The 27818-nt window shown below is 34.3% G+C and overlaps 2 protein-coding genes and 2 long non-coding RNA genes across 11 annotated transcripts in view; 1 reads left to right on the top strand and 3 right to left on the bottom strand.

Moving 5' to 3' along the window:
- LOC144555951 (protein IN2-1 homolog B-like) overlaps positions 1-27818 on the bottom strand; it is a 34213-nt gene that overhangs the window by 2281 nt on the left and 4114 nt on the right. The gene's annotated exons all lie outside the window — the stretch shown is intronic.
- LOC144555954 (protein IN2-1 homolog B-like) lies at positions 7664-10310 on the bottom strand. The gene is made up of 6 exons (XM_078304408.1): positions 10209-10310; positions 9840-9914; positions 9551-9611; positions 8295-8381; positions 8074-8172; positions 7664-7988 (listed from the first exon to the last, which is right to left on the bottom strand). Exons 1-6 carry the CDS (start codon positions 10229-10231, stop codon positions 7839-7841), a joined length of 495 nt encoding a protein of 164 aa, XP_078160534.1. The 5' UTR covers positions 10232-10310; the 3' UTR covers positions 7664-7838.
- Positions 15852-19660, top strand: LOC144555955 (uncharacterized). 4 transcript variants are annotated; one of them, XR_013512162.1, is made up of 6 exons: positions 15852-16140; positions 16470-16599; positions 17557-17705; positions 18526-18621; positions 18998-19058; positions 19445-19660. It is a non-coding gene; the product is annotated as an uncharacterized LOC144555955 (long non-coding RNA). The 4 variants fall into 4 exon arrangements; XR_013512159.1 differs by having other exon boundaries at positions 16470-17004; XR_013512160.1 differs by having other exon boundaries at positions 16470-17004; positions 19439-19660.
- Positions 22544-25969, bottom strand: LOC144555045 (uncharacterized). 4 transcript variants are annotated; one of them, XR_013511947.1, is made up of 5 exons: positions 25664-25969; positions 25437-25480; positions 25090-25340; positions 24757-24863; positions 22544-24353 (listed from the first exon to the last, which is right to left on the bottom strand). It is a non-coding gene; the product is annotated as an uncharacterized LOC144555045 (long non-coding RNA). The 4 variants fall into 4 exon arrangements; XR_013511946.1 differs by having other exon boundaries at positions 22544-22772; positions 23661-24863; positions 25664-25966; XR_013511948.1 differs by having other exon boundaries at positions 22544-24863; positions 25437-25475.

Here is a 27818-nt window from a genome sequence, read left to right as displayed (position 1 = left end):
AGCATTCTGGGTACAAGTTTATAACTTTCCTCATGATCTTTGGCGCAATCAACAGTTAAATCAGCTAGCCCGAGATTTAGGTGACATTCTTCTAGATTCTGATCCCCGATCCATAGAGCATACTAGTTTCCTTCTGACCCGAATCAAGATAGCCGTTCCAGATAAAGAAGTTATCCCGGCATGCAGAAATCTCATATTCACATATGGGAATGGGGAAACCAAAAACTACCTGATCTAAACGCTAGTGGAAGATGATGATCCAGTCCAGCCATGGGGCCACACAAGAAGTCAGCTTTTCAACCTGATCGGAAAACGTCCTCTTTCACCACCCCCACACCCATCCCCTCCGCGCAACCCAACTACCATCATCTCCAGTTTTCAACCTGTTAGACTATTTGCCAATAATGCCCCAGGCCCTTCTAAAGCCAATCCATCTATCCCAGCTTCCCTCCCTCATCCTAACACCGCTTCCACCTCTCACATTCAACCCCCACTTGAAATACCACAGCCTACTGTTGACATTCCAATACCCATTAACATCCCTAACCCAGAACCAGAACCAGTACCACTGGCACTTCCACTCCATCCTGCCCATTCAGCTCCACTTGAGGTACAACCAGAGGTGCCTCCTGAAGCTGCAGTAGTGGATGGCCCACCTCTGGCACCTCCTCCACTACCTGCCAACCCTGCCCAAATCAGAATACCAGTGGCAGACGGGCCAGCACTAGCAGTTGCGGTACCAGTACAGGCAAACCCTGCCCCTGCACTAGTGCCTCCCCCTGTTAACATACCAGCATAGCCACCAGTCTCCGAGGAGGCCAGACACGGCTTAAGGCTGAAGGCAAAAGAAGGCACAAGCATGACACGTGGTGGTCGTTCAGGAGCTAACTCAGGTAACACCATTGTGACATCTTTCCCTTACATTCACTTATCTGATTCTGAACTATTAGAATTGTATCGCATTAGTGGTTTTAATTTAGGAGCATCGGATAAGGATCAATTAGATAATGTCAAGAAATTACGAGCTCTATCCCATGATAGATTTCAATCCTCATTTGCTGACATTCTTTCCACTAAGTCATATGTCCCTCCTACTAACTCTATAGACCTAAGTCATTTACTTTGGGACTCACCTGTTGCTCAATCAGTTCTAAATGGTTAACATCCTTAGCTGGAATGCCCGTGGTTTAGGAGCCTCCTCTAAACGAAGACCCCTTAAGGACACATTAGCTTATCATCATATAGATATCGTAGGTATACAAGAGACTAAGAAAGATCTGTTCCCTTAAAGGTCACTCAAGGCCCTTAGTACCACCATCCACCATTGGATTACTAAACCCTCACAAGGTACCTCTGGTGGTATTCTCCTAGGAATAAATGATTCTAAATTTCACATCCTGAACTCTTGGATTATGTCCTTCTCCATAACAGTACACCTTAAAAACAAGAATGAAGACTTTGACTAGCTTTTAACTACTGTCTATGGTCCAGTCACTTCCAATTTACGTAATGACTTTCTATCTGAACTTCGATCCATCCAATCACTTGGTCCACCCTCCTGATTATTATTTGGTGATTTTAATCTCATTAGAAAAAGATCAGAAAAGCAAGGTTCATCCTTCAACAACTTACTTAGCAATAGATTTAACACTACAATTTCTGATCTCAACCTCATAGAACTTATCTTGACTGATAGAAAGTTTACATGGGCTAGATCCTTACAGTCCCAATCAAAGGCACTTTTAGACAGATTCCTTTCCACTACAGACTGGTCGATCCACTACCCTAACTCAATTGTCAATTCTTTACCTAGAATCTATTCTGACCACAATCCTATCCTTTTGCATACTGACTCCCTGTCTGTTTTTTCTAACAAAACAATTCGCTTTGAAAAATCTTGGATTTCACACGAAGGATTCTCAAATTTAATTCTTACTTGGTGGTCAGCTTACCAATTAGACCATGATGTAGGTAATTCCTGGAAATATAAACTTCAATTCTTAAGACAAAAGCTGAGGGGTTGGAATGCCAATATTCAAGGTGAGAAAAAGAGACAAAAAACCCAGCTTTTAGAACAACTAGAATATTTTGAATCCCACCATGATTCTAATACACTTACCCCTAATGACTACACCCAATGGAGGGATTGCCAAACCACATTATATAAGATATACCACGATGAGGAATTGTACTGGCAACAAAGAGCAAAACAGAACTGGTTCCTACAAGGAGACCTCAATACCAAATTCTTCCACCTGTCAGCTTCAATTAGGAAAAAGAAGAATACCATCCTATCTTTAGAAATTAACAATTCTCTTGAATATGACCCAGATACTCTCAAAAACCACGTTACCTCTTACTTTAAGGAAAATTTAGGTACATCTGACACTAGATCAATATCCCTACAGCCAAACCTTTGGTCTGATTCTGAAAAATTAACCTTAGAACAACAATCTTTTCTAGAACAACCATTCTCTATTGAGGAAATCAAATTAATTGTCTTTTCTTGTAACCCAAACAAAGCTCCAGGACCAGATGGTATACCATTTCTTTTTTGCCAGACCTATTGGGAATTAGTACAACATGATATCAACCTCTTATTCCAATCTTTTTACAATAGGACCTTAGATTCTTCCAAACTTAACTTGGCCTCTATATGTCTCATTCCAAAATCTGAGGATGTTTCTAGCATCAAAAATTACAGACCAATCAGTTTAATAAACTGTAGCTTTAAATTGATCACAAAACTCTTAACCAATAGATTAGCAAAGGTAATAGATCCTCTAATAGATGATTCTCAATCTGCATTTATCAAAGGGAGATTAATAGGAGACAACATAGTTTGTGCTCATGAGGTCCTACACAAAGTGAAACTCACAAAACAAAAGGGGATTCTTCTCAAACTAGACTTTGAGAAGGCCTTTGACAAAGTTAATTGGGATTTCCTCATTGAAATATTACAAGCCAGAGGCTTTGGATCTTTATTCATTAATTGGATACAAGATATTTTAAATAGTGGTAGAACATGCATATCTTTCAATGGTACCCAAGGTCCTTATTTCCCTTGCAAAAAAGGTCTTAGACAAGGTGACCCTCTCTCACCTCTCCTTTTTGACTTAGTAGCAGATGCTTTAAACAAACTTTTATCCAATGCCCAAACAGCTGGACTAATTTCAGGTTTAGGCCAATTCCACAATACACCCAATATCCTTAATCTACATTTTGCATATGACACCCTATTATTTCTTCAAGCCAACCCAACTATGGTGGAAAACCTCAAGTTCCTACTGTTAGGCTTTGAACTATTGTCAGGATTAAAAATAAATTTTAGTAAGAGTACACTAATACCCTTGAATATATCCCACTCTCTAGCTATCAATTTTGCTACCCAACTAGGTTGTTCTCTATCTACTCTTCCAATTACATACCTAGGAGTCCCTGTCCACTGGAAAAAATTAACTGCTGCTGATTGGCAACCTTTAGTTTCCAAAATAGATAAAAAAACTTCAGACATGGAAAGGAACCCTTCTTTCACTTGGAGGTCGGTTAACAATACTCAACTCAGTCCTAACAGCTATACATCTCTACTGGCTATCTGTTGGGGTTTTACAGTGCTAACCAAAAACCCGTTTAGGCTTAAGTTACGAAATGACCGTAGAACAAAGATTTCTACGGCCAACTTAAGCTCAGGATTAAACGGGGTATGTGAGGAAACTTTCCAAGGCGGTCCACCTTCAGTATTCATTTGGCATCAAAACCCAATTTAATCCTTTTACAGATCTACTCCATGATTGATTTCTAAAACTTTAATCTACTTACCAATTAAATAGATTAATATAACATATTTATACCTTGTTTCCAAATCACAGTTGGAATGCAGACCGAGCGAGTAGAGCCTCACCAGGGAAGGAATCGACTCGGAGTATCACACGCGTGATACCTCTATCGGTTATCCACCAGGACTAACCGGAGAGCAGTTTATTTCTTCTGCCAGAAATACCGTAAACCGCAGAATACTACAAAAACACTATTCACGGGAAAAAGATGAAAACCCGTAAACACGAATTTTTGGTTGCTCAGTTTCATCAATATGCAAAACTGACATACCGCGAAATTCGGTAAAACACTATTCATCGATCCCGTAAATATACCTCACAACAACTCGCAAGATTATACGTCAACTACGTATAACTTTCTTTTCTCAACCGAAACACTATTTGGGAGAGAAACCGAGAAAGAGAGAAAATACCGATCCGTTTCGACACGAACGGTATGAGTGAATTAGCGGTTTTTCTCTCTACATGCACCCCTATATTTATAGGCTTTTGAGGAGGTTCGCAAAAGACCGAAATACCCCTCAACATATGCTTATTTACAAGATATTCCATTGAATGGATAAGGATGACATGTCATGTGGATAGGATTGATGACGTGTCATCTGGATAGGATCGATGACGTGTCATGCGGATAAGGACGAATCTGAAAAGACCCGAATGCTCTCGGCCCGAATACAAATAATATTCGTATAATTATTCTGAATAATTATATATATATTTATATTTTATTTCTTGCGGTTGTTGTTTCGGTAATTTATACAACGTGTCCTGCACATTTATAAATTAACCGGTTAACTTTTATACAACGTGTCACACACGTTTATAAATTAACCAATGTTTTTGCTTGTTATTTTTACATAACATTTATAATTTAATTATAACACGTATAATTAATTATAACCATCTTACTATTGATCATAACCAATTTATAATCAATCACAATAAGATTCTCCGATTAACTCCTATATGGTGTGACCCAATAGGATCTGTGTTATGTTGGTAAATAGAGTTAAAACTGTTTTAACTTCTATAATCATGAGCGGCATCTGGCAACACATCATGACCATCCAATTACACAGATGATGATGTACAGTACAATATCACGATCCAGTAAACAATTTACTTGTGTCTGTTCTTCTGTCTCATAGCTATCAGATTAGTTTCAAGGTAGGTGTGTGTCATCCTTGTAAACTTAATCTTTTCTTGATCTTGAGCAGATTATCAAATATGATTACTCTTGTAATCATACCGCGCGCTGATAATCTTATTCTATCAAGGGGCCCAGTGATGCTATAGCTCGTATAGAGATACGAGGGACAATAGTACTTTTGGTAAACCATCACTACCTCAGCTAAGCCATGTATACCGAAGAGCTACCGTTATAACTGCATTTTACCGACGGCGTTTGATAACAATCACACATATACATTTCTTAGTAGGAAAGATGAATACCTCATACTTTAGAACTTAACACTGAATGAAAGCATTAATGACACGAACACAATTCCGTATAATGTTTCATTCGGGGTCTGTCAGATATCATGTTCCTGGAACATATATCTATGTGATTAAAATGACAACTCCTTGTCTATGGTCTGTAAAACTTGACCATCATTTAATCCACATACTAACCTTACAGCGGTAATTAGTGTTCCTGCTAATTACCTTGGTCAGTGACCTTTTAAGAGTATATATCATCTATATTATGGAGTTTCACAATTTCAGTCATGAACTCGAAATGATCCATAAATGCAATAATACTCAAGGCAACAAAATGATATTAATCATCCAATTCATGAACAAAGCTTTATATATAATCAATTATTGTATTATTGACTTCTAGATTATTACACTAACACTATCCATTTATAGATTACCAGTCCAAATTAAGAACAATATAGATAGAATAAGGAAAAAATTTCTCTGGTCTGGTTCTTCTACGTCCCATCGAAAGTATCACTTAATTAAATGGGACCAAGTATGTTTAGGTAAAGACCAAGGAGGTTTAGGTGTCCTCAACTTAGATAGAATGAATATTTCTTTATTAGCTAAATGGTACTTTAGATTTAAAGACCCAACTTCCTCAGGCAAATGGAAGGATATATTAATAGACAAATACAGTACCTCAGGTCTCACTATTTCCAGATGCTCTTCCTTTTGGTCAGGCATTATATCTATTAGACATATAGTTGACTTAGGTATAAATAGAGTTCTAGGTAATGGATAGGACACATTGTTCTGGCTAGACAGATGGTCAGGTGAATGTGCACTTTATTGTATTTACCCTAATCTTTTCCAAATTACATCTGACCCCCTTATCTCAGTTGCACAGGCCATCACTCCAAACAACCTTGCATTACAATTTACTAGGCAACTTACAGGAACCACCCTTACTGAATGGCAGTCATTAGTTTCATCTATACATTTTACAACTGTTTTTACCAATAGATCAGATTCTGATAGTATTTACTGGAGGTGGCTGTCCTCAGGGCAATTTTCAGTTCATTCATTGTATAAGTGGTTAGAATATAGGGGCATCAAGAACACTACTTATACCACCCTCTGGAAAACTAAAATACCCTTGAAAATCAAAATTTTTATGTGGCTTTTAAGAGAGGGCAAGATATTAACCAAAGATAACTTGACCAAAAGGGGTTGGGTGGGAGACCAAACTTGTCATTTTTGCAATTTACCAGAGACAATTGACCATTTATTTGTAACATGTCCTATAATATTTAGTTTATGGACCTGGATAGCTAGCCATAATAATTTTGTATTCAACTGTGAAACCTTAACTGATTTGTGGCTGCTAGATGCATGGATACCCCTAAAAGATAGATACCTAATTGAACTCGTTAGAGCAGCTACAATCTGGGTGGTATGGCTAGCACGTAACAAAGTTTGTTTCAATAATACCACAATCCCAACTTTAGCTTCTTTAGGTTCTCAAATAATTTCTATTACTACCTTTTGGTGCAAGTCCAACTTAGATGATTCATTTTTAAAATTATCTTTAATCCTTCCAATGGAAATTAATACTTTAATTCAGGCAGGCAGTATTATAATCCTCTCGGAGACCGATACCTCCACGGAGGAAAACAGCTCTTGGGATTCCGAGGAAGAACCCTATCTTGGGTTAGAGGATTCAGACCTCCGGGATTACCTTAGAGACAGAGAAGAATTGGATGCAGCAGATGCAGCCTATTTGCAATCCTCTAACCCAACTGCTTCTTCATCTCGTGCCAGCTCTTCTATAGCCAATTAGTTACCTCCATATTAGTTCTAATATCTAGACTTTGTTGAATGATGTATCTTTTGCTTTGTGTAATACTCTAAGTACCTGCTGTGCTCTGATTGCCTAACAATCAGAGTATTATTTTGTTGGTTAGATAATTAGTTTTATTTGGTTGGCTGTCTTGTAACAGTCCTAAGACATATTTTGTATGATCGAATTAGTTTCTAATGAAACTGGTGGTTTTTAAATCACTTTTATCAAAAATATATATATATATATATATATATGCAGTTCAATTTTGCAATTTTTACTATGTATTTTATATAAGCAAAAATAGTAGATTACACATTATAGATTAAATTGAAAATTCGTTATAATAGATGAAATAATTGAAGTTTCAGTTCAACACATATAAAAAAACTAAAGGGTGAAATATACAAACTCCAAACATGTATTACTTAGGTTAAAAAGGATTAATAAAAATAAAAATTGTCCGAAAATTGAAGAATATTGTTGCAGTGCGGGTTAATAATTTCAATTAATTAGAGGATGGACACAAAAAAAAAAAACATAAGTTGTGCAACATATGTTTCATATATGGTCCACATAACACCTCATATGGAACTGCACAACAGCATTCCGCATACCCATATATGTGGTCTGCTTATGTGGCTGCAAATTAAAATATACTCACTACTAACTGTATATTATTTTGAGCACATGCGACCAGCCACATACGCACATATATGCAGCCCACGAACCGCATTTTAAAACACTAATTCATATTGTGCAATAAAGTACGTACCAGCATCATCAGATATGTTCTCTCCTTTTGACAGTATTACTGAATACATAGTGTTGTTGAAGGAATCACTATAAGCAAGAAGCGCCTCTGCAAAAGTTTGTTTTGCTGGATCCTAATAACAAAAAAAACACAAATAAGTCTAGTAATTTAAAAATTAAGTTTCACTATATATTGAATAAACTACGGTTATTTTTTACATCAGGAAGCAATGCAGGGCCCTCAAAGTGAGCGTCAATGTACTTGATCAAATCCAAACTCTCTCCCTTTACTTCGTTGTTGTGCTCAAGCGAAGGTACCTATTAATAATCATTCAATGAATATCATTATTTCAATGATCCACAAGAAAAGTATATATTTTATGCAAAAAATGGAGAAACATAAATTATTGGTTAAACAGAGAAAGGTTATAAAAATATACTTTGTTTTCAGGATAAACCTTCTCCTTGTACCATGCCGGCCGATCTCCTAGATCAATGGCTATTAATTTGATTTTTTCCTGTAGTCCCTGTACTCCAGTTTAAGAAATAAACGAAGTCAGAACATGGAAAAATAAAATAATTTAATTTAAAGTGGAGAATTCAAATACCCCATCTATTTTTCATGCCTCGATTATTTCTTCAATTTTTAATCTATATCATAACAAAAATTTAAAAATCATAAACTACTTAAAATAAAGCCATTTGATATGATTTATATTACTTCCTCTGCATGTATGTACGTACATATACTGATATACATGCATCAACATACAAACAAAAATTATAGCATTTTGACTTTATTATTAATAACTAAAAAAAATTAATGTTCAGATCGAATTTATCTTTTACAATCTTTCAATACCACCAATCAAAACAAATTTAAGTTAAAACAGTATAGTTTTACATGTATGCATAGAAAAAGTGATATAAATTTATCACACCTGACAATTCTATTGTGATATTTGAATTTTAGATTTTGAGTTATAACTTCGTTGAAATTAAAATTTTCTCTATATGAAGTTACTAAGCGAAAAAAAATGGCCCAGCGATAGCAATTCGAAAGTGACCCAGCGAGAAACCCTAGTGCAACCGCCAGCTCCCTACCTTGCCATCCCCTAGTCCGCCCCTCAAATCCCTTCTAGGCCTCACCCTTGACACAGCAGTACTCCTCTCCTCTCTCTCAGCTCTACCTCTACCTCTACAAGCAGAGAGTAGAATGAGAGAGAGGGGAGGAACGCCAAGAGCATGATATCGTTGGAGCTTGGAGCGTAGAGTCTCTACCCACATCTCAATCAGAGTGCGTCGGTGAGCAGATCCAAACATCGTGGAGAGAGATGGGGATTAAGGTAATAGAGTCATTAAGAGTGTATACAAGTAGGATTATAATATTAGAGTAGTTTGGAGGGATTAGTGAGAATAAATGAGTAAATTTAAGAATTATGGTCATTTAACTCTTTTTTATCAATAAAATAGTTAGTAGGTAGTTAAAGTCACTAACCTTAAAAAAAACAAAATTTGTTGAAATTAAAGGCATAATGAAGACAAAAAAATGCAGAGGCATTTGAATCCTGGTCTAATTAAAATCAAGCTTAATTGCGATGGAACAAAAAATAATGAAGACACAAAAAAAAGCAGAGGCCTTCGATTCCTGGTCTAATTAAAATCAAGCGTAATTGTGATGGAACAGAAAAGGTACCTTGTAGTTCCTAGCAATCCAGGTGCGTTGTGCGTATGGGCTTAGGTATGATACATACAACCTTCATATCAAACATCACAAAAATAATGTCAATGGTAAGGTTTACCTGAAGATGAATTGAATTTTTGCGAACTAAAAGTCCAGAAATACAGGGTAACAATCTACTGTAAGTTGACCTACCATACAAGTTTTAAATATTCTTCTTTTTTTATTGACACACAAGTCGATCTACTCAACGCGGACTGATAGAAAAAAAACTTTGACAAAATTGAAGTTTATAAACAATTACCTAGTGGTGCCGTCAAAGAGAGAAGGTGGCGGAGATGTAGCGGTCAGAGAAGGCGGAAGCTCTTCCTTAACAGAACTACACACGATAGAATTATATGAGAAAATTTTCCATTAATTTGCAAAAATCTAGACTAAATCCATGAAGATAAATCGATAGATCAATATTTAGTACCTAAAACGGGGGAAAAAAAAACGATGCATAATTTCCAACTTAAGATCATAAGGGAATAATAAACCAATAAAAAAACGGGGAGGGGGTGGCGGGGCAACGAACTGATTAATTGCTAAAACAATTGGTTTTCAACACACAATATTCTAAGATAAAATAAGTTTGATCGCTGAAATGTTTTGAACGAATTCGAGATGATACCTAGCAGGAGCAACAGATGCCATGCGAAATGTGCGAATTGATATCCTTTGCTAAATCTTTTTTCAGTTGTAGGTGTCCGAGTAATGGAGACCTTGGTTTGATCAGCTGAACCTATATTAGTATCGCTATGAAGTATGAACTAGATTTTTCACGGTCTGGCTCCGATTCCAGAATCCAAGTAAAACCAAATACAAATAAAAGAGCCGCTGAATTTCGGGTCCGGATCCCCTAAAGTAACCTCGTTTTTGAGTTCACACGTGTCCAGTATCTATGGGGTCAGTACTATTTGAAGGGTCCGGATCCTTTAAAAATTAATGTTAGAGCATCTTGGACGATCTGGATCAAAACTCAAACATTGAGTTACTTCATGACATCCGAATTCCTACAAGCCTACTGGCCTACCGGAAGGTAGGAGGGGTTCCATCATTCTTGGTGATAGCATAAATTGTTTTGATTTATGCTACGATTCCATTCAATTATTCATCTGCATCAATTATAAAATCATAGGTCCCCGCAATCATATATAGCATCATTTTCAATAGTTAAGTATGTGCAATATTGTAAATAATATTATATATGATCTTTCTATTTTCCAATGTTGGTTGGTACTGTTGGTAACACAGCGGGTGGACATTGATTAGAAAACGAAAAGAAAAAGAAAGGCAGAAAGCATATGAAAATGAAGATTTCAGAGTAGGTTGGATGTCTATTGAACTTACTTTATGTTTGATAGGCTTCAGGACCATTCGATCCGCTTTAAAATATGTATCTTCAGTTTTAATATTTGTGCATGCTCGCATTAATTATTGTGCACACAGATTTTGAAGTGAATCAGACATTTATAGAGTCCATTGAATCCAAAAGTAAATCTAGTAGACATTGGACCTACTCCTTTCTCGAAAATGAAAGAACATCGAAAGCACGCATGAATGCATTTGGCAGGTAAAATGGAGCCGCATTGTTGCTACATTTTTAACCCGTTTACATAAAATATTGTATTATTATATTGAAATGTTAATAAATATTGTAAGGGTCCTGATAACAATCCCCGCACAAACTGTCAAAAATATCATGGGGGGACCGCTCAATCATTAATAAGCGTTTTGTAAAATGTTAGTATTTAACTTGAAACATCAAAATATTTATCTTGAATTTGTAAAGTATTAATCCCTATGCAATGATCTCTATTTATGAAAGAATAAATCAATCCATCAATTGTCCCCGCACAAAATTTCTTTTTTTTTTTAATCGTCCTCGCACAACTGGGGACCATTAAATAAAACAATTCCCTCATAAATACTTGTCAGTTATCCCAGCACAAAATTATGTTAAATACTTCTCAAGCATAATGATAAATACACTACTAGAATCTGGGTTTATTGCATGCGTAGGTCTAGTTTATTGCAAGGTAAGGATGGCCCTTGCAACAGAAATGACGTTTCTGGATTCCTCAAACTTGTTGCAAGGGTAGTCCCTTGCAACACCTATCGCATGCAAATGTGTGATGTGCAACCATGCAACTGTTTTCTACCTACCCTTGCAATTACGTTTTGGAAGTCAGATATTATAATTAATTGGAGGTCCTTGCAACAACTGAACCCCTTGCCCATGCAACTACTCAAATACATAGTGGATATTATATTTTATTAACCGGCCTTGCAACTACTTAACCCCATGCCCATGCAAATATTTTATCCCCTTGTTTATATTATATTTTAATGAAGCTCCTGTTTATATTATTTTCTCATGCAATTGCATAAGACTACCCTTGCAACTGTTTAGTTCCTGGAGACAGATTTGTTTCTGTTTATTTTCAATGAAAATTTTTATTATAAATCACAACAACATGAATAATATTAGTTTATAAGAATTCAATACTTTGATAACTTAAATTTTGGAAGTTAGAACAAACACTCATTAAATTTTTCTTTTTTCTCATCACCATGGAATATTATTCTAAATATATACCTATACATGGGCAACATAAATATTCAAGAGCACAAAATAACAGATATATATTCATAATAATTTGTTCAATATCACTTCAATACAAGAACTATCTTCTGACGAGATTGTAACATCCACCTATCCATGTAAAATAAATTAATAAATTAAACAAATAATTATATTGATATCTTCAACTTGAAAGTAGACAATTCTTATAAGAGTTAAACGAAAATTTGTAATTACTGGTACAACATTTTCAAAAAAAAATACAAGATGATTATTGTCTTATAACAGAAACAAATTTTTCCATTTTTGAAATTTTCTACGATTTATAATGAATTCTTAAAGTTTAGCTTTTGAAAATGCAAAAACAGGTACAATAGTGCTGCTGTTGCAGAACTTCCCTATACAGAAACCCCAAATTCAACTCAGTTACAAAATCCATAAAAATGTTAAATAAATCATGGTGAAAGATCTTAATATCCTGAGAATTTTGGTACCAAGAACACTCAATTTGGAGCTGTATTTTGTCTTGTACAAATTATGCAAAACTGTTTGTCAGAAAATAAAATCTGGTACAGAACTGATCTTGAGAAAAACTTAAGTTTGGCATAGCTCTAGGCAATACAATGAGTTGAAATTAATAGTGGGTGTAGATCATGACTTCCTGAAATTTTAGAAACAAAGAATATCTAATTTGGATCTATGGTTTGTTCTACACAAAAATAACAAAACAACATGTCAGAATGATCCAAACTGCACCTCACAAACTGAAAAGTGATGAAATAAATTGTTAAAAATATTGCAAAAAATAAGAAAACATGCACAAAGGTTGTATGAAGGTCTTTGGGTAAGTTGTGCATACATTTTTGTGATAAAATTATCAAATTGAGCATCAAGGAGACTACAAACTAACCCATAGTACATGTTGCTTTTGCGCTATGCATTGATATGAACTTAATATGAGTCTCACACTCAATCCAGTAGCATAGATGCAAATGTATTAGTTATTTATTCTTGAATTTTTTTTTAAAAGATATAAATAATCAACTATATCTTATTGCCTATTTTCTTAAAATGCCCTGCAATCAACAAAGAAATTGTTTGTTTTTTTCTAAAACATATCCGAAGATTGGATAGTGGATGAAGGAATACTCATGATTTATTTTGTAAAACATAGGCAGAACCAAATCCAACTCATGATATGGAAATGATATTTGTGAAAGATCTATTTGTCAAAGAATTTAGAGTTTTGTGAACTTCCCTCCCGAGTCCCATCTCTAAATCGATTGCCGACCTTGATAAGCAGTAAACTAACCCATCAGTGATCAATCATGGTTCCAATTGGTGAGCTGCGAATTGAAAATAGTTACTTAAATTAGAGAAGATAAAAAATAAATCATATTTTTTTTTGGATTTGTAGTCACTGGCACAAAAGGTTAAAAAATCAATAAATAATTTCCTAATGTCGCTTTGTAAAGCTGTCACCATTAGCTGTGGAATGAAAAGGTAGTTAGTTGTAACCTTATATGTGCAGGCATTTTAACAAAAACCTTGTATGCATGGCAAGATAAAAAAGATTCCAAAACCTATTTAATTGCAAATCTTTATTGTAACTATTCTTATCTTTAATTAATTGATGAAAGACATGTTGGAATAGAGTACAATAATCAATATGGCAAACAAAAATCTGAACTAATAACTTTGCTTTAGTCAGACAATTCATCAAACACCTTTCACGCAAGGTACATGTAGTCAGTTTCTAATCACAATTCATCAAGTACCTTTAACAATGTTGAAGTTATGACTTGAAGTCAGTTCTTATCACAAAAATTAGTTATGATACAAAGTTAGTCTTACAATTTGGAAAGAACATTGAAGAGTCCAAAGACACCCGTTTAAACTGATTGGAGATCACTACGCAATCGTTGGTGTGGAGAGACAATAGAAATAACACTAATCGTAGCGACACACTAGCACCGAATCTGATTGCCCCTCTCGACGGTCTCTCAATAGAATGGCAGTAGAAATAACACTAATCGTCGATAACACCATAAAAAATTGTTTGGCGGCTGCCAAAAATGTGGAGGGAAAATGTAGAGGGAAGTTACTGAAAGTACAGGAGTTTTAGAGGGAAATGAAAATTAGAGTTTTGGAGCGAAATGAAAAAAATTGGTTTGGAAATTTTGGAAGTTTTGGACCAAAATTGTGAATGGAGCGGGTTAGTCTTCTCCATGAAGGAAATGAAGGGAAAGAGATGAAATATATTTTATTGGGGTGGGATCCACTTGGAAGAGAGAGCAAATGAGAGAAAAAAGTGAGGCAAGGCCATACAACTATTTGTGTGGCTCGGTCTGACAGGCATCAGATGGCTCATATCTGTTATGAAATTAATGATTATTGTACAGAAAATAATATGAATAAATTCCTAAAAAAATCAATTCGGCATTTATACATATCCTTTGACCAGATAATGCTTGTAATTATGAATTTCATATAATTTCATCAGTATTTGCCATTTAAAATTGAGCCAATAATTATGGACCGTTCATTTTTGTATGATCAATCAATGGTGGATCTGCAATTAAATAATTTCAAATTAGTTTTTTAAATGATCAAGAGAAAACATTGAACGTAACCAACAAAAAAAATTTGAAGTTTCGATATGTGGAGGCTTCGATCCAATGCGAAGTATTTATAGCCCTACGATGTTTGTATATTCCGTTAGCTTGATAGATTAGTAAATGAACATAAAATTTCATCAAACTTCACTACAACGAAATGAATATGATATTCTTCAATTTGAACGGTTCCGACCGACCGTTGGACAATGTATACTTATGGGTCTTCATTAACTCACATTACAAGAGTTCATGTTCTATGTTGATACTTGAAGGGTGTGAGTTATTTGTGCAACAAGCATGGTATGCTGTGTAATTTTTTTTACAAATCATTCAGTAATTCACAAAACATGTTCTTCCATTTATTACCACATTAATTTAATTAATTTCGTTATAATTTGTTCCAAATAAATAAAATTTGTTCATAAAAATATAACTCATTCTTTAATGATGCCACGGTTCACTAAAAAAATACTAAATATCTAACCAAATCATATAATGTATAACTTTCAATTCTTACGTAAATTAAACCATATAAAGTTTTCAAATGAAATTAATTTCATTCCATAATTAAAAAAACAATTACAAATTACACCATATATAATTCCAATCATATTCAATTAATTGCAACAATAACTAAAAATTGCTCTATTAACGATTATACCATATATAATTCCAATCATATATTATTCCATTCCATAAAATTATACCATATATAATTCCAATCATATATAATTCCATTCCATAAAATTGCTCTGTTAATGATTGATCTCTAGAAATTTGATTTCCAGAAATTTGGTTTATGTCCCAGACAATTTTCATTTCCCTCCCACTTTGACCCCTTAGCAATTCGGATCCATAAAGTAATTCAAATTGTGAGTGCAGATTCGGACCATTCGATATTTTGTGGCACGAATATTAAAGAGATCTGTGCATTCACCTCGGACCAGATCCTAATCGGACAGTCCATATCTAAAGTCACAATTCAAGTTACTTTAGAGACATTGGACCCAGACAAAAAACCCTAGAACTTATCCCCTCTCCCGCAAATGACCCTCCCTGCCAGCCACCTTGTTATTTCAATTTTATTTGTTCACCCCAGAAGTGCTACCCTCTCAAAGTGGCTCGTTTTACGCCTCTCTCTCTCTCATAAGTGCTACCCTCTCAAAACCCGATCAAATCGATCTCTAGACCATCCTCAAAACCCGATCAAATCGATCTCTAGACCATCCTCAGACCTTTCGCTCTTAGGCTTAAGAACCTAGCTTCTGGCTCTTTTCTCTGGCGCGATTCAGGTCTAGAGGAAGGTTAGATCGAACATCCAGTCGGGTACAGTGTGAACCAACTGATTTTTTCCAAATCAGGTAACAAGGTAGTAATTAATTTGGAAATTACTAGTTTTATAGTTTCTGGTTTAATTCGGGTAACCCTAAAATTTTCACCTCAAACTTGTTATTTCGAAATTGAACTGTCAATAGCTTATCAAAGCATGTTGATGCTCGTTTAAGTGTTGCCTTGCTTGTTTGTTCGAATTTTGTGTTATGGGAACAAAGAGAGAAGGTTAATTGGATAGTTCTTGTTAAATATAGCAGTAAGGTTGAGGTTTTAACACTTATTGGATAGTTCTTGTTAAATTAGAACTCGCAAATTGGTGATTTTTTAACTACAAAATTTATTTTTAATTATTATGCAGGACATCAGCATTGGGTCTGGGATTGTATTTTCTCAGTTGATGGTGCTTAAATTATTTGATCACAGGTAAGTTTTTCCAGAAAGAGAAGGCTGTAATTCCAGTTGATGGTGCTTAAATTATTTGATCACAGGTAAGTTTTTCAGTTGACGGTGCTTAAAAGGGTATCATGACACCCCTATTACAGCCCATGCCTGTAATTCCATTGGACCGTCAATTAGGCTCAATATGTGCCACATTTACTCCTGGTTATCAAAATGGATACATTTGTTTTCGTTTACTGTGACACCAACATTAATTAAGAGTCTTTCTAATAATAAAAGTCAACATAAAAAAAGTTGCAATAATATTAATAATAGTGTACATCTCTATAATTTATAAGAATAATAAATTATTTTTCAAGTTAAAGTAAAATTATAAATGTGTTATTAATTGAATTTGTATGATTCTAAAGGACTTTTGGGCATTTGCACCAACCATTTATTGAATTATAATAAAAATTACAACTATCAGAGGAGCACGACTGCCATATATGTTGGTAAATTACTCTCATTTCTTAGATATATTTTAACTTTGCTGAAGGATTACTATGGTGGTTTTTGCAATAAAAAATTATGCTGCCAGTAAAACTTGTGTTGTTCACAAAGTCAAATAGTATGAATAACTATTATGTGAACTTCCTCTATTAGATAGATATTATTTGCTTCTAGAATTCAGTTCTTGGCTAGAGGTTTCATTATATTGTAGCAAATAGAATAGAAATATATACTTAATCAGACTAGCTATAATGGAGGGTTCCAATGCCACAAAGTTAATAGTCACCAACTAATTTTTTTTTATTTCAAATTTTAAAATCCAATTGTCTAATTCAAACTGTTGATCTTGTAAATAATGAACTTGAAAAATCATAAAATTTTACGAGCACACATCTCTCATGAAAATGAACAAGATCAATGGTTTGGATTTGATATTTAAAATTTCAAACTTTGAAATATAAATAAAAATATTGTGGCATTTTGTGACGCCAATAATTTGTGGCATTGGAACCCTCATTTTTATGTGTGGTGCTTACACAACCTTTTTTTTATAGTTGCTCCAATATGCTATGCTCATCTGGCTGCGACCTAGGTGGGTCAATTCATGAAGTTTGATGATTATCAGTCTGACACATCCTCAAGCCAAGATGGCCACTCTGGGGGTGGTGCACCTGTGCCGGAGTTGCCTCGCCTCCATGAGAAGGTAAAGAGCTCATTTTCTTTTGCTAAGTTAACATAATAGTCTAAGAAGGTGAGGAGGCCTTCATTAGAAGGTGATGAGCTCCATGTTATTTTGCCAAGGAATAGTCTGACTGTCTGTGGTGTATATGAGGCTCTTGAGGCCTCCATTAGAAGGTGAGGAGCTCCATGTTATTTTGCCAAGGAATAGTCTCTCTGTCTATGGTGTACATAAGGCTCTTCAAGCCATGATAAGTTATGGCTGTTTTTATGATGAATATTAGTACTTACTATTGTTTTGTTGTGGTCCCTGGTAGGGATTCGTCTTAATTTATGTGATAACTTTGTGTTAGCAGTGCTTGGTAGATTATCTTTGTTATTTTCTGTGTACTTGGTTATTTGTTAGCTGTGCTTGGTAGATTATCTTTGTTATTTTCTGTGTACTTGGTTGGTTGTTAGCTGTGCTTGGTAGATCATGTACTTAGTTATTGTTGATTTTCTTTATTTTTATTTTATATGAATGACCCAAGGACCATTGTTTTCAAAATTTGTAATCTTGGCATATTTTTAGGGTCAAACACTAAAGTTTTCATTTGCTTTTATTATTGACTAATACATAATTAGTCAATCAATTTTTAAATTAATCACATTTAAAAAAAGTGATTAAAACAGATTTTCAATCCTCACGGCGTAGCGTGGGCACTTGACTAGTTTTCCTAAAAAAAACAAATATTTTCCTGAAGATAAATGGTGCTAAGTGCAGCTATCAGTACATGTATATTAACTATGTTGATATTTTAATTCTTTTATATGAATCTAATTGTTTGCTTCATTTTCAAATGAAGGTCGCCTAGTGGTTGAATTATTACTTGTAGTAGTAATATTATTCCCACTTACAAGGAAGAGTTATGAACCCTCAAAGAGGCCTCTGACAGAAAAAGGTCTTATTTTTACAATGTCTTCTATTTTCATAAAAGAATAAAATTGAAATGCATGCTACTATATAGGAACAAAACACTGTATGAAATGCTAAACAACACACTTCAGCATAATATGTAAAAGGAAAAAAATTAGGTACACCTATTTATGACCTTCAAGTGTCCCTAAAGGCCATAAGTTAGAGCCCTAAATTTCACCATAAGTCTCTAAAGGCCCCCATGCTGTTAAATATATCATGTGTTTCTTGAATAGTTCTCTCCATTAGGTCTGAAGCCACATGAAAACAAAATTATGTTTAATATGTACTATTTTTGTACTTGCATGTTTCATTGTATAAATAAATTTCAGAACTTAATACAAGTCATTCTTCACATTTAGGGTGATGCGGTTGGATATTGCCTTGCCATTGTGAAGAGCAGTAGTCTCAGTATAATTGGGGGTAAGTTCAATTTCCTATATTCTTTTTGTTTTATTTTTTATCTTTGACTGATTATGGTTAAAGTGAAGTGATAATAGGCCCTTACAGTAATTATGTGCTATATTTCTCTCCTGTAAAGCAATAATTGTTGGTTTTGCTCAGTCAGGAAATTAGGTGTGGCCAATTCATGCTCTTATTTCAACAATTGCTTGTACAAAGTTAGATAAATATTTGATCAATTATGTATCTGAAGCACAAATGATCCAACAACAATAAGCACCAACCATTGAAACAAGAGTAAGCAAGCAAATTTGTTATTTACAAGAAATTTGTTGAGGTTAGTAAATTTAATAGTTTTCTTATGTAATGGTTGTTAAAATTCATATTTATTATGTGCAAAGTTTCAGATGAAAACTCAAGTGAAGTACAAGAGCAATAAAGTGCTTTTGTTGCCATGAATTCGACTGTGGAAATTAACTCAATATCAGTGCATGAAAATATGAAAATATAGAAGTTACAAGTACTTGCAGTATAGTACTTTTGTTTTACTATTTTTAAAATTCTGATACAATGTAAGATGATTATACTATGTTGGTCAATGCTTATTAGTTGCTTTCTATATATTTTTGAATGTGTTTTACGTAAATCTTGATTAATGGGAAACTGAAAATTGTAAAACAGCACTGAGCTAGTACCAGATTGGTACAGGAAGGGTGGATTGTAGAATTGGAGCATGCTAATTTGCATCCATTTCCTGTTAATATATTCTTTGGTACATCCATGCAAATAGTAATTACTGTGCATGCAAAAAATGCAAATCATATCCTTGAAAAATAATCATCCATGCAATAATCTAATCATCTTCTCATGCTAATAGTTAGGTGGGACCCACGTTCCCTTGCCTTGCAAATAGTAAGGTGGGACCAACATGTGTTAGCCTTGCAATAGTCAGGTGGGACCAACATGAGTTAGCCTTGCATATAGTCAGGTGGGACCCACGAGTGTTAGCCTTGCAAATACTAGAAACAGGGTCAACTGTGAAAGTATTAGCATGCGTAGTGATTGCAAGGCCAGGCGCTTGCAACAAGTCAGAAAATAGTTGTTGCAAGGGTGTCCTTGCAAATACTTAGTAGTTGTAAGGAACGTAGTTGCAAGGTTATTGTTGCAAGGGTAAGCGCATGCAACAAGCATTTTCGGGCTTGTTGCAAGGCTAGGCGCTTGCAACAAGCCACTTTCTGATGCATGCAATAAAATCGGATTCTAGTAGTGATACTTTATGTTACATGGATAAATGTTTTATGTTACATGGATAAATAATTCTCAGACATAATTGTAATTTTCAGTAAAACATATGTACGCCAAAGACAATGATAAATACTTGTCAGAACAATAATAAATACTTTCTTGAACTTGTCAATAAGTAATGTTTAATCAAATCAAAGTATTATCATGTCAGAGACAATGATAAATAATTTCTTGAACATCAATAAACAGATAAATAATTATTAGTGGGGATTGTTATTAGAGGACATCATAATTAATGCGGGGACTGTTATTAGAGGACAATATAATTAATGCGGGGACTGTTATTAAAGGATAGTAATTAATGCGGGGATAAATAGAAATTCTTAGCGGAATTAATGGGGGGGGGGGAGGGATAAAAGGCAGTTAAGGAAGTTAATTTGGAGAAAGAGAGTGGGGATAGGGGTGAGGAGAATGATATAATTATTCATATTGTAATACATTATTCGCTGTATTTATTAACATTACAATATACTTTAATAACTCTTATCAAATAGTAATTTAAAATATCAAAATCTTAATTAAAAGACGTAATTTTATTTAACTTCATCAGGGCATAAATTACCACCCATTTTATACATAAAAATTATCTCAAAATTAAATGTTAAATATTTGATAATTAGATTTTGTTTTGTAGTTCTAAGAGTTTGAGAGAAAAATGAATGGTTTGTATTTCACTGAATTGTACCTTTACAAGTATGTTTCTATGATTCTATCTCCTTTTATAGAGAATTACAATGTAATAAAACTGCAGCCTAACATGGTCATTTTCAGAGAAGAATACATTGATGCTAAATTTGTTGCAGCAAAGGCAGTACAAGAGATGTCTCTTTGGAAAAAATACTGTTAAGTCTGAGGTGTTTCTACGTGCATGGCATTGTAGCTCTGTGGCCATTAGCTTTTTGGAATCGGCTTGTATATTTTTTTTTTTTAGGCGGTATTAATTTAATCATGTTTTGTTGTAACAAACTTTTTCAAGATGGCCCAAATACGAAATCCTAGAAGTTAGGAAGAGTGATGGGACAGATCTAGACATGCACCAAATGTCTTTCTAATACTTCTTTTTTCTTTAATCAAAAAAAAAAATACTTCTTTTTTCTTATTGAATAAATAAATACAGAGGAGGGTTCAAATGCCTCCATGTTTTTGTGCCTCCATCTCTCTCCATTATTTTCAAAGTTCAAACAGTCGATCTGAACCGCTCAACCTAACCTCCATACTAAAATATGTTTGGAGACCAAATTTTATATTTTTAGGAATTTTTTTACTATTTTTTTAGATAGGTACAAAATCAGTAAATCTGAACCATCTAAAAACAGTATTTTTGTACCTATTTAAAAAAATAGTAAAAAAATTCCTAAAAATATAAAATTTGGTCTCCAAACATATTTTAGTATGGAGGTTAGGTTGATCGGTTCGGATCGACTGTTTGAACTTTGAAAATGATGGAGAGAGATGGAGGCACAAAAACATGGAGGCATTTGAACCCTCCTCATAAATATATAGGTTCAATGGGCATCAAACATACTTTTAGGTCCGGTGCACTGGAGCCGTCCGATACTATATTAGATTCAAGCGTACAAATTTTATGGCGCATTGGACTACTCCAGTGTCCATCGGATCCAAAAATAATACGTTTGATAGGAATCAGACCTACAGTGCTTTGTTCTTATTGAGGTAGGTTGGAGTGTAGTAGAACTAAGTCATTATTCTATTTTTAAGATGGAATTTAAAGTGTCAAATGAAACTGGGGAGCAATAGGAAGAATCTTCTTCACTTGTCGACCAGTCTGGTAGGTATTATGGATTATATATATACTAGTATCGTACCCGTGCATTGCGACGGGACATATTATAAAATTAAATTAAATATGAAAAGATTTTGTTATTAATATTCATACAGAATTAAAAAAAAATAAGACAAATAATAAATAACAGTAAAAAATGTATCCAAGTTAGGAGGCAACTCTTTAATTCTGCAGTGGTATAGATTAAATTTTAAAATTTGTAGGGACAAGCATGAAAATTTTCCATAAATCGAGGAACACACTAAAGCGAAAAGAAACCTTCTAGAATGGGTTCGTTGTTTATATATCCACTATTCCTTGTTTAAAATTATGTCACCAAGTAGTAATGACAAGATTATGAGTATAACAATAAGACAAATCTATTGATATAAGATGCTTTTTTTTTTCTTTTGAAAAAAGTAGCAAACCCATCAATTTTCATTTGCACAAAATCTATAACCAGTGTTCTTACAAATTACAAAACAAGATTAAGATAACTAAGATAATCTACATCCTACACTCCCACTGGAAGTCATGGTACCATATCCATGGACTACCCCTGATACCAAAATTTTGCACCATCCAAGTACCCAATAACATATCCAAAATATCCCCAAAATGTCCCCTAACACATGTCCAGCTAAAAGCTAGAAAAATATAAAAACAGCATAAGATATCCAATTACATGAAATTCATTTCAAACATTGAAATAGCAATGCAGTGCATTTTTTAAGGTCTTATATTTGGTATCCTCATCTAAATTGACTACATCCTGTATTATGTATCAGGTCTTTTCGTTCCCAAAAATCAATTACTTCTAAGCAATTGTCATTAGCTGTGGCACCAAGTGATATATATATATATAGAGAGAGAGAGAGAGAGAGATGGGCTATGGTGCATTGCAATTCATGAACCCTCTTATGCATTGCACTATAAATCATGAATTTAAAGTCCAAACGACCGATCCGAACCGTTCATCTTGTTCTTCATATTAATATGTGCTTGGGGACCAAATTTTACATTTTTTGAAATTTTTTTACTATTTATTAAGCAATTTTGAAAGTCGCTGATCTGATGGTCTAGAAAATTTTAATGTTTTTTACTGTTCACAGCAAAACAGCAATTTTCAAAAATGCTTAATAAATAGTAAAAAAATTCCAAAAAATGTAAAATTTGGTCTCCAAGCACATTTCAATATGGATTAAACATCTAACGGTTCGGATCGGTCATTTGGACTTTAAATCCGTGATTATAGTGCAATGCATAAGGGGGTTCATGCATTGCAATGCACCATAGCCCATCTCTCTCTCTCTCTCTCTCTCTCTCTCTATATATATATATATATCCACAATTTTGATTAAGCATCTTAGCTTACAATTTTCATGTCATTCTGGTCTTTATATGTGATACTTCCATATTTCATACGGGATTACACAACATAAAATCTAACTCATTGACTGTCTCACTGAATCTAAAACAGGGAAACCAAAGAGAAATCAAAAAGAAAAGAAATACAGAAGCGGTTTTTTTTATACCTTTTGGTCAGATTTAATTGCAATGCGGGTCCCATCATCTAGTGTCCCGTAGTAAACTGTGCTAAAAATGCCTCGTCCAAGCACGTTGGAGAGTTTCTTAGTTGCCCTTCTTATTTTTTCATGGAGAATGTTGTTGTATCCGCATCTGCTAGAGATGAATAATTGTTATGTAAAAATTAGACAAAATTCATCAACCCCTTTATAATTAAGCTCTGAGCAATTAACCAAAATTAAATTTTCTACTTAATTTGATAAATCTAAGAAAGATGGCAAGTAACCAGATGACTCTTCTCTAATGGAAAAGAGTCACTTTCTGATTATACAAAATTTTGCTCTAAAGTTGCAGTGGCAAATAGTCACATTCTTTTGGACCTGATGAAAGGTAAGTATTTAACTCACAAAGTTGCAGTGGAAACCATTCCAACCCCGAAAAAAGTTAAAAATAATCACCTCATCAGCTGTATACTCAGCCTCACTGAATCCATCAAGCTCGATTGTTGCACTGTGCCAAGTAAATATCTGATAAAAGAAGTGCACATACCCATCCCAATTGAAATTGAAATCAAAGGAAGCAATGAACTTGAAAATTCAAATAAGAATAAATTCCCGACAAGTTTAATTCTTTGGTAAGATTTGATAAAGCTTTAACTTGATCATTGATGTCCTCTGAGTTCTCCAATGCAGACAAATTTGCTAATAAACAAAAAATAAAAATAAAAACAAAATTTGTTCAAGACATTAGATAAAAGAAAAACATTGCATATAATCACAAAACATGAAAATAATTACCATTTATATAAAAGATGCCCAAATAATCCTTTTACTTCTCACACATCAAGACCCAGGCACAGTAGTTTGCCCATACTAAGGACATTATAAGAATTCAAGTACAATATATATTATCAATAATTTGATGTGTAAGTATATTACACTTCTGCATGACATTTTGATATATCATAGCTACTTATGAAATAATCTATTCACATTGAATTTAGCATTTAACACATTATTTATATAATTTAGGCATTCCAAATTTCAAGGAAGAGGTGTAAATTTTATCCAATAAAGAGCAATTACTGCTAGGTAAAGAGATGACCAGTAAAAGCAGATATCCTCTCGTGAATTTTTTTCCTTGCCATTCGCCATGTACTTAATACTCCACACTCCACGTACACTTGGAGGAAACAGCTTCAAGTCTCTTGTCTGATAATGCAAAATAAAGGATTACATAATCATCTTTTCATTAACTATAAACACAGTATATCTTTGGGACTTGGGGTTGTAGATAAATTACACTTCAACCTTTTTGTATTCTCTTAACCGCAAAAAATAATGAGGTGCAACTTGATAGCTTTGAGTGATATTGACAAAACTAATTAACTAAAGGCATATTAATAATACATTTTGTTTTTATTTTATTTTTCCTTACCTCCCAGCACCATAGGCAGGTATCAGATTCATCCTCTAATACATCAGCATCTGCTTTAGAAATAACATACAAAACTCTCTGCCCGAGAAAAAGTACAGAAGTTTTCACCGATGCCTAACTCATTCCTTCCTTCTCTTTCACCTTCTCATAAATCTCTCCAGATAATTTAGAGAAGAAAACAGCTCTCTCCTCCAACAAACCAGCAATTAATGTAAAATCCATGATTCCCAGTACGTAGGCTACCAGATTACCTGAAATTGAACAGGTGGTAAACAATTGATACCTCTCCATTGTTAATAATTCACCTGGGAATCAAAAGATTACTATCTACAAACTGAGCAATTCACCTCTCCATTGTTAACAATTATGACATGTAGAGTAAAACACTGTCCTGCATGGAAAAAGAAAGACAATGTGAGTAAAACATACTGAAAATGCATCATTTTGTTCTAAATTCGAAAGAAGGAAAATATCTTATTTCATTTTCTGAAAATTTCACCTTGACAATTCAAAATCTGAAAAATAAACAAATAATTATAGTAGAAAATAGGAGGGGGCGGGGGAAGAATCAAACCTTGATCCTAGATCCTCTTACGTGTAGTGAGAGGGAGATTGAGCGAGAAAGTTAACGATCTGAGATCCTTGACCTAGGGTTTGCTTGAGGAATAGAGGCGGGACGGCCTCTAAGACTGGCCTGTCGCTATCGGATTTGAACTCGCTCGACCGAGGGCTGCAGGGAGAGGAAGGCGTAGGGGCTTCTTCCGACCATGATTTAGGGTAGAGGCGAGACACCAACGGGGGCTGATCGGAGGTTTCTTTTTTTCATTGGGAAGAAGGGTCGGGGAGAGGATGGGCAGCAATTTCGCTGGGGAGAACAAATTTACGGATCAGCGAAATTTTTTGCAGATCTATGCAAAGATGTGTGACAAGATGTGTGATAATTCGTGTAGCGGGTCCAATTTAAACTAAATATAGACTTCTACACATATCAAGGATACATTTAATCAAAAAAGACAGATTAGTTCAATGAAGGGCTCAGATTCAAAACCGAATTTAGATTAATAAATCCCAGCCACACGACTTTCTGTCATCCATTTCGATTTAAGGTGCATAATATAGAGGAGAGATATATATAGAGGTTAGCTAAGATCAAAGTGGTAGTTCCTGAGCTTTGGTGCTACCAATTCGTTTTTCAATTTTTAAAGTTCAAAATGATGTCGATTCGAACCGTTCAAGTTGTTCTCCATATTAAATTGTGCTTGGAGACCAAATTTTACATTTTTCTGAATTTTTTTACTATTTATTAAGCCACTTTGAAAATCGTTGATCCAGTGGTGGCTTAACAAAACAGTAAAATCAGAAGCCACCGTTGGATCAGCGATTCTTGTAGTTGAGTTATTATGACACTTCAATGTGCAATATTTTAAAAAAAAAAAAGTCATTTCGCGGTAATTTTATCGCATATGATTAAAAATTGTGAAATTCTTGAACTTAATTAAACTGGGGTTTTAGGATGTGCAAGATTTCATTGCGTAACATGGGCGAGTCCTCTTGACGGGGTACCTGTCACACAAATAACTGGTGGGATGGAAGAGTCCTCTTGACGGGGCAGAGCAAGAAAAGATGGGACGTAACATGGGCGACAGGCTCATGGGCTCTATGGAAGGAAAGGAACAGAAGGACCTTCACCCAAAAAAGAAAGACTGAGGTGATTCTGATTAATGAGTCATCAACGGACATACATAATTGGCTATTATTCAGTTAGATGCAAGAACGCCAGGAGAGGCATGGACATTCTGGGAGTTGTTTTTTTTTTTTTTTTTTTTTTTTTTTTTTTTTAGCTGGGCTTTTTAATAAGTAAGAGGATTGTAAATAATTTTCCGGCTACATGGATTACTTGATCCTTGTAGCCACAATGTACGACTTTCTTAGTATCAATCTATCTTAGTGGATCATTATCCACTAACCCTCAAAAAAAAAAAAAGATTTCATTGCGTATGACCATATATTTTTAAATTTTGAAACTCAAACTCAGGGCATGCTCGTAATGGGTTGCAAATCCATGAGAATTAACTTCAGACTCTTTTTTTTTTTTTTTTTTTGAAGTTAAAGATTTAATTTAGACTCGATGGTAATAAATTTCATCGAATATTGTTCAGGTTTTCTTTTTTTTCTAGCATGAGATTTGATGAATTCCATATGCCTTGAAAACATTTGTACTGATATCATACGCACTTTGTACTTACCTAACATTTAATTGTATCGTTCAGAAAGTTCGTCTACACTCAAGATATAAAATAACAAGATTGAATGGCAAACATATTATTAAATTAAATTTTGTGTATTTTTACTCTCTTATGGCAATTTTTTGGACTATTTTCTCTTGCCTTTATAATTGTTATAATATCTGGGCTGTGGCTAATTTGCTGCCGGATTTTATTTATTTTGTGATGTCCAAACGACAAATCCAAATCGTTAGATGTTTAATCTATACTATAATCTACTTGGAGACCAAATTTTACATTTTTTGAAATTAAAACCGCTGATTTCAATGCTGCAGAAATTTACTGAAAACAGCTGTTTTCAAACTAGCTTAATAAATAGTAAAAAAATTCCAAAAATTGTAAAATTTGGTCTCCAAGTAGATTATAGTATAGATTAAACATCTAACGGTTTGGATTTGTTGTTTGGACATCACAAAATAAATAAAACCCGATAGCACCTCCGGC

Source organism: Carex rostrata, chromosome 6, assembly GCF_964058835.1.
Source record: "Carex rostrata chromosome 6, lpCarRost1.2, whole genome shotgun sequence".
NCBI classification, from domain to species: Eukaryota; Viridiplantae; Streptophyta; class Magnoliopsida; order Poales; family Cyperaceae; genus Carex; species Carex rostrata.
The sequence above is the reverse complement of the archived record's forward strand: the minus strand, read 5'-3'. Positions and strand labels throughout refer to the sequence as shown.

Bases quoted from the DNA above. Each gene is read 5' to 3' on its own strand.
- LOC144555954 (XM_078304408.1), bottom strand. From the start codon at position 10,231: ATGGCATCTGTTGCTCCTGCTAG. The intron at 8,382-9,550 runs GTACCTTTTCTG...ACTGGAGTACAG, and splicing joins GGATTGCTAGGAACTACAAG to GGACTACAGGAAAAAATCAA. The intron at 7,989-8,073 runs GTAAAAAATAAC...TTTTGTTATTAG, and splicing joins GCCCTGCATTGCTTCCTGAT to GATCCAGCAAAACAAACTTT.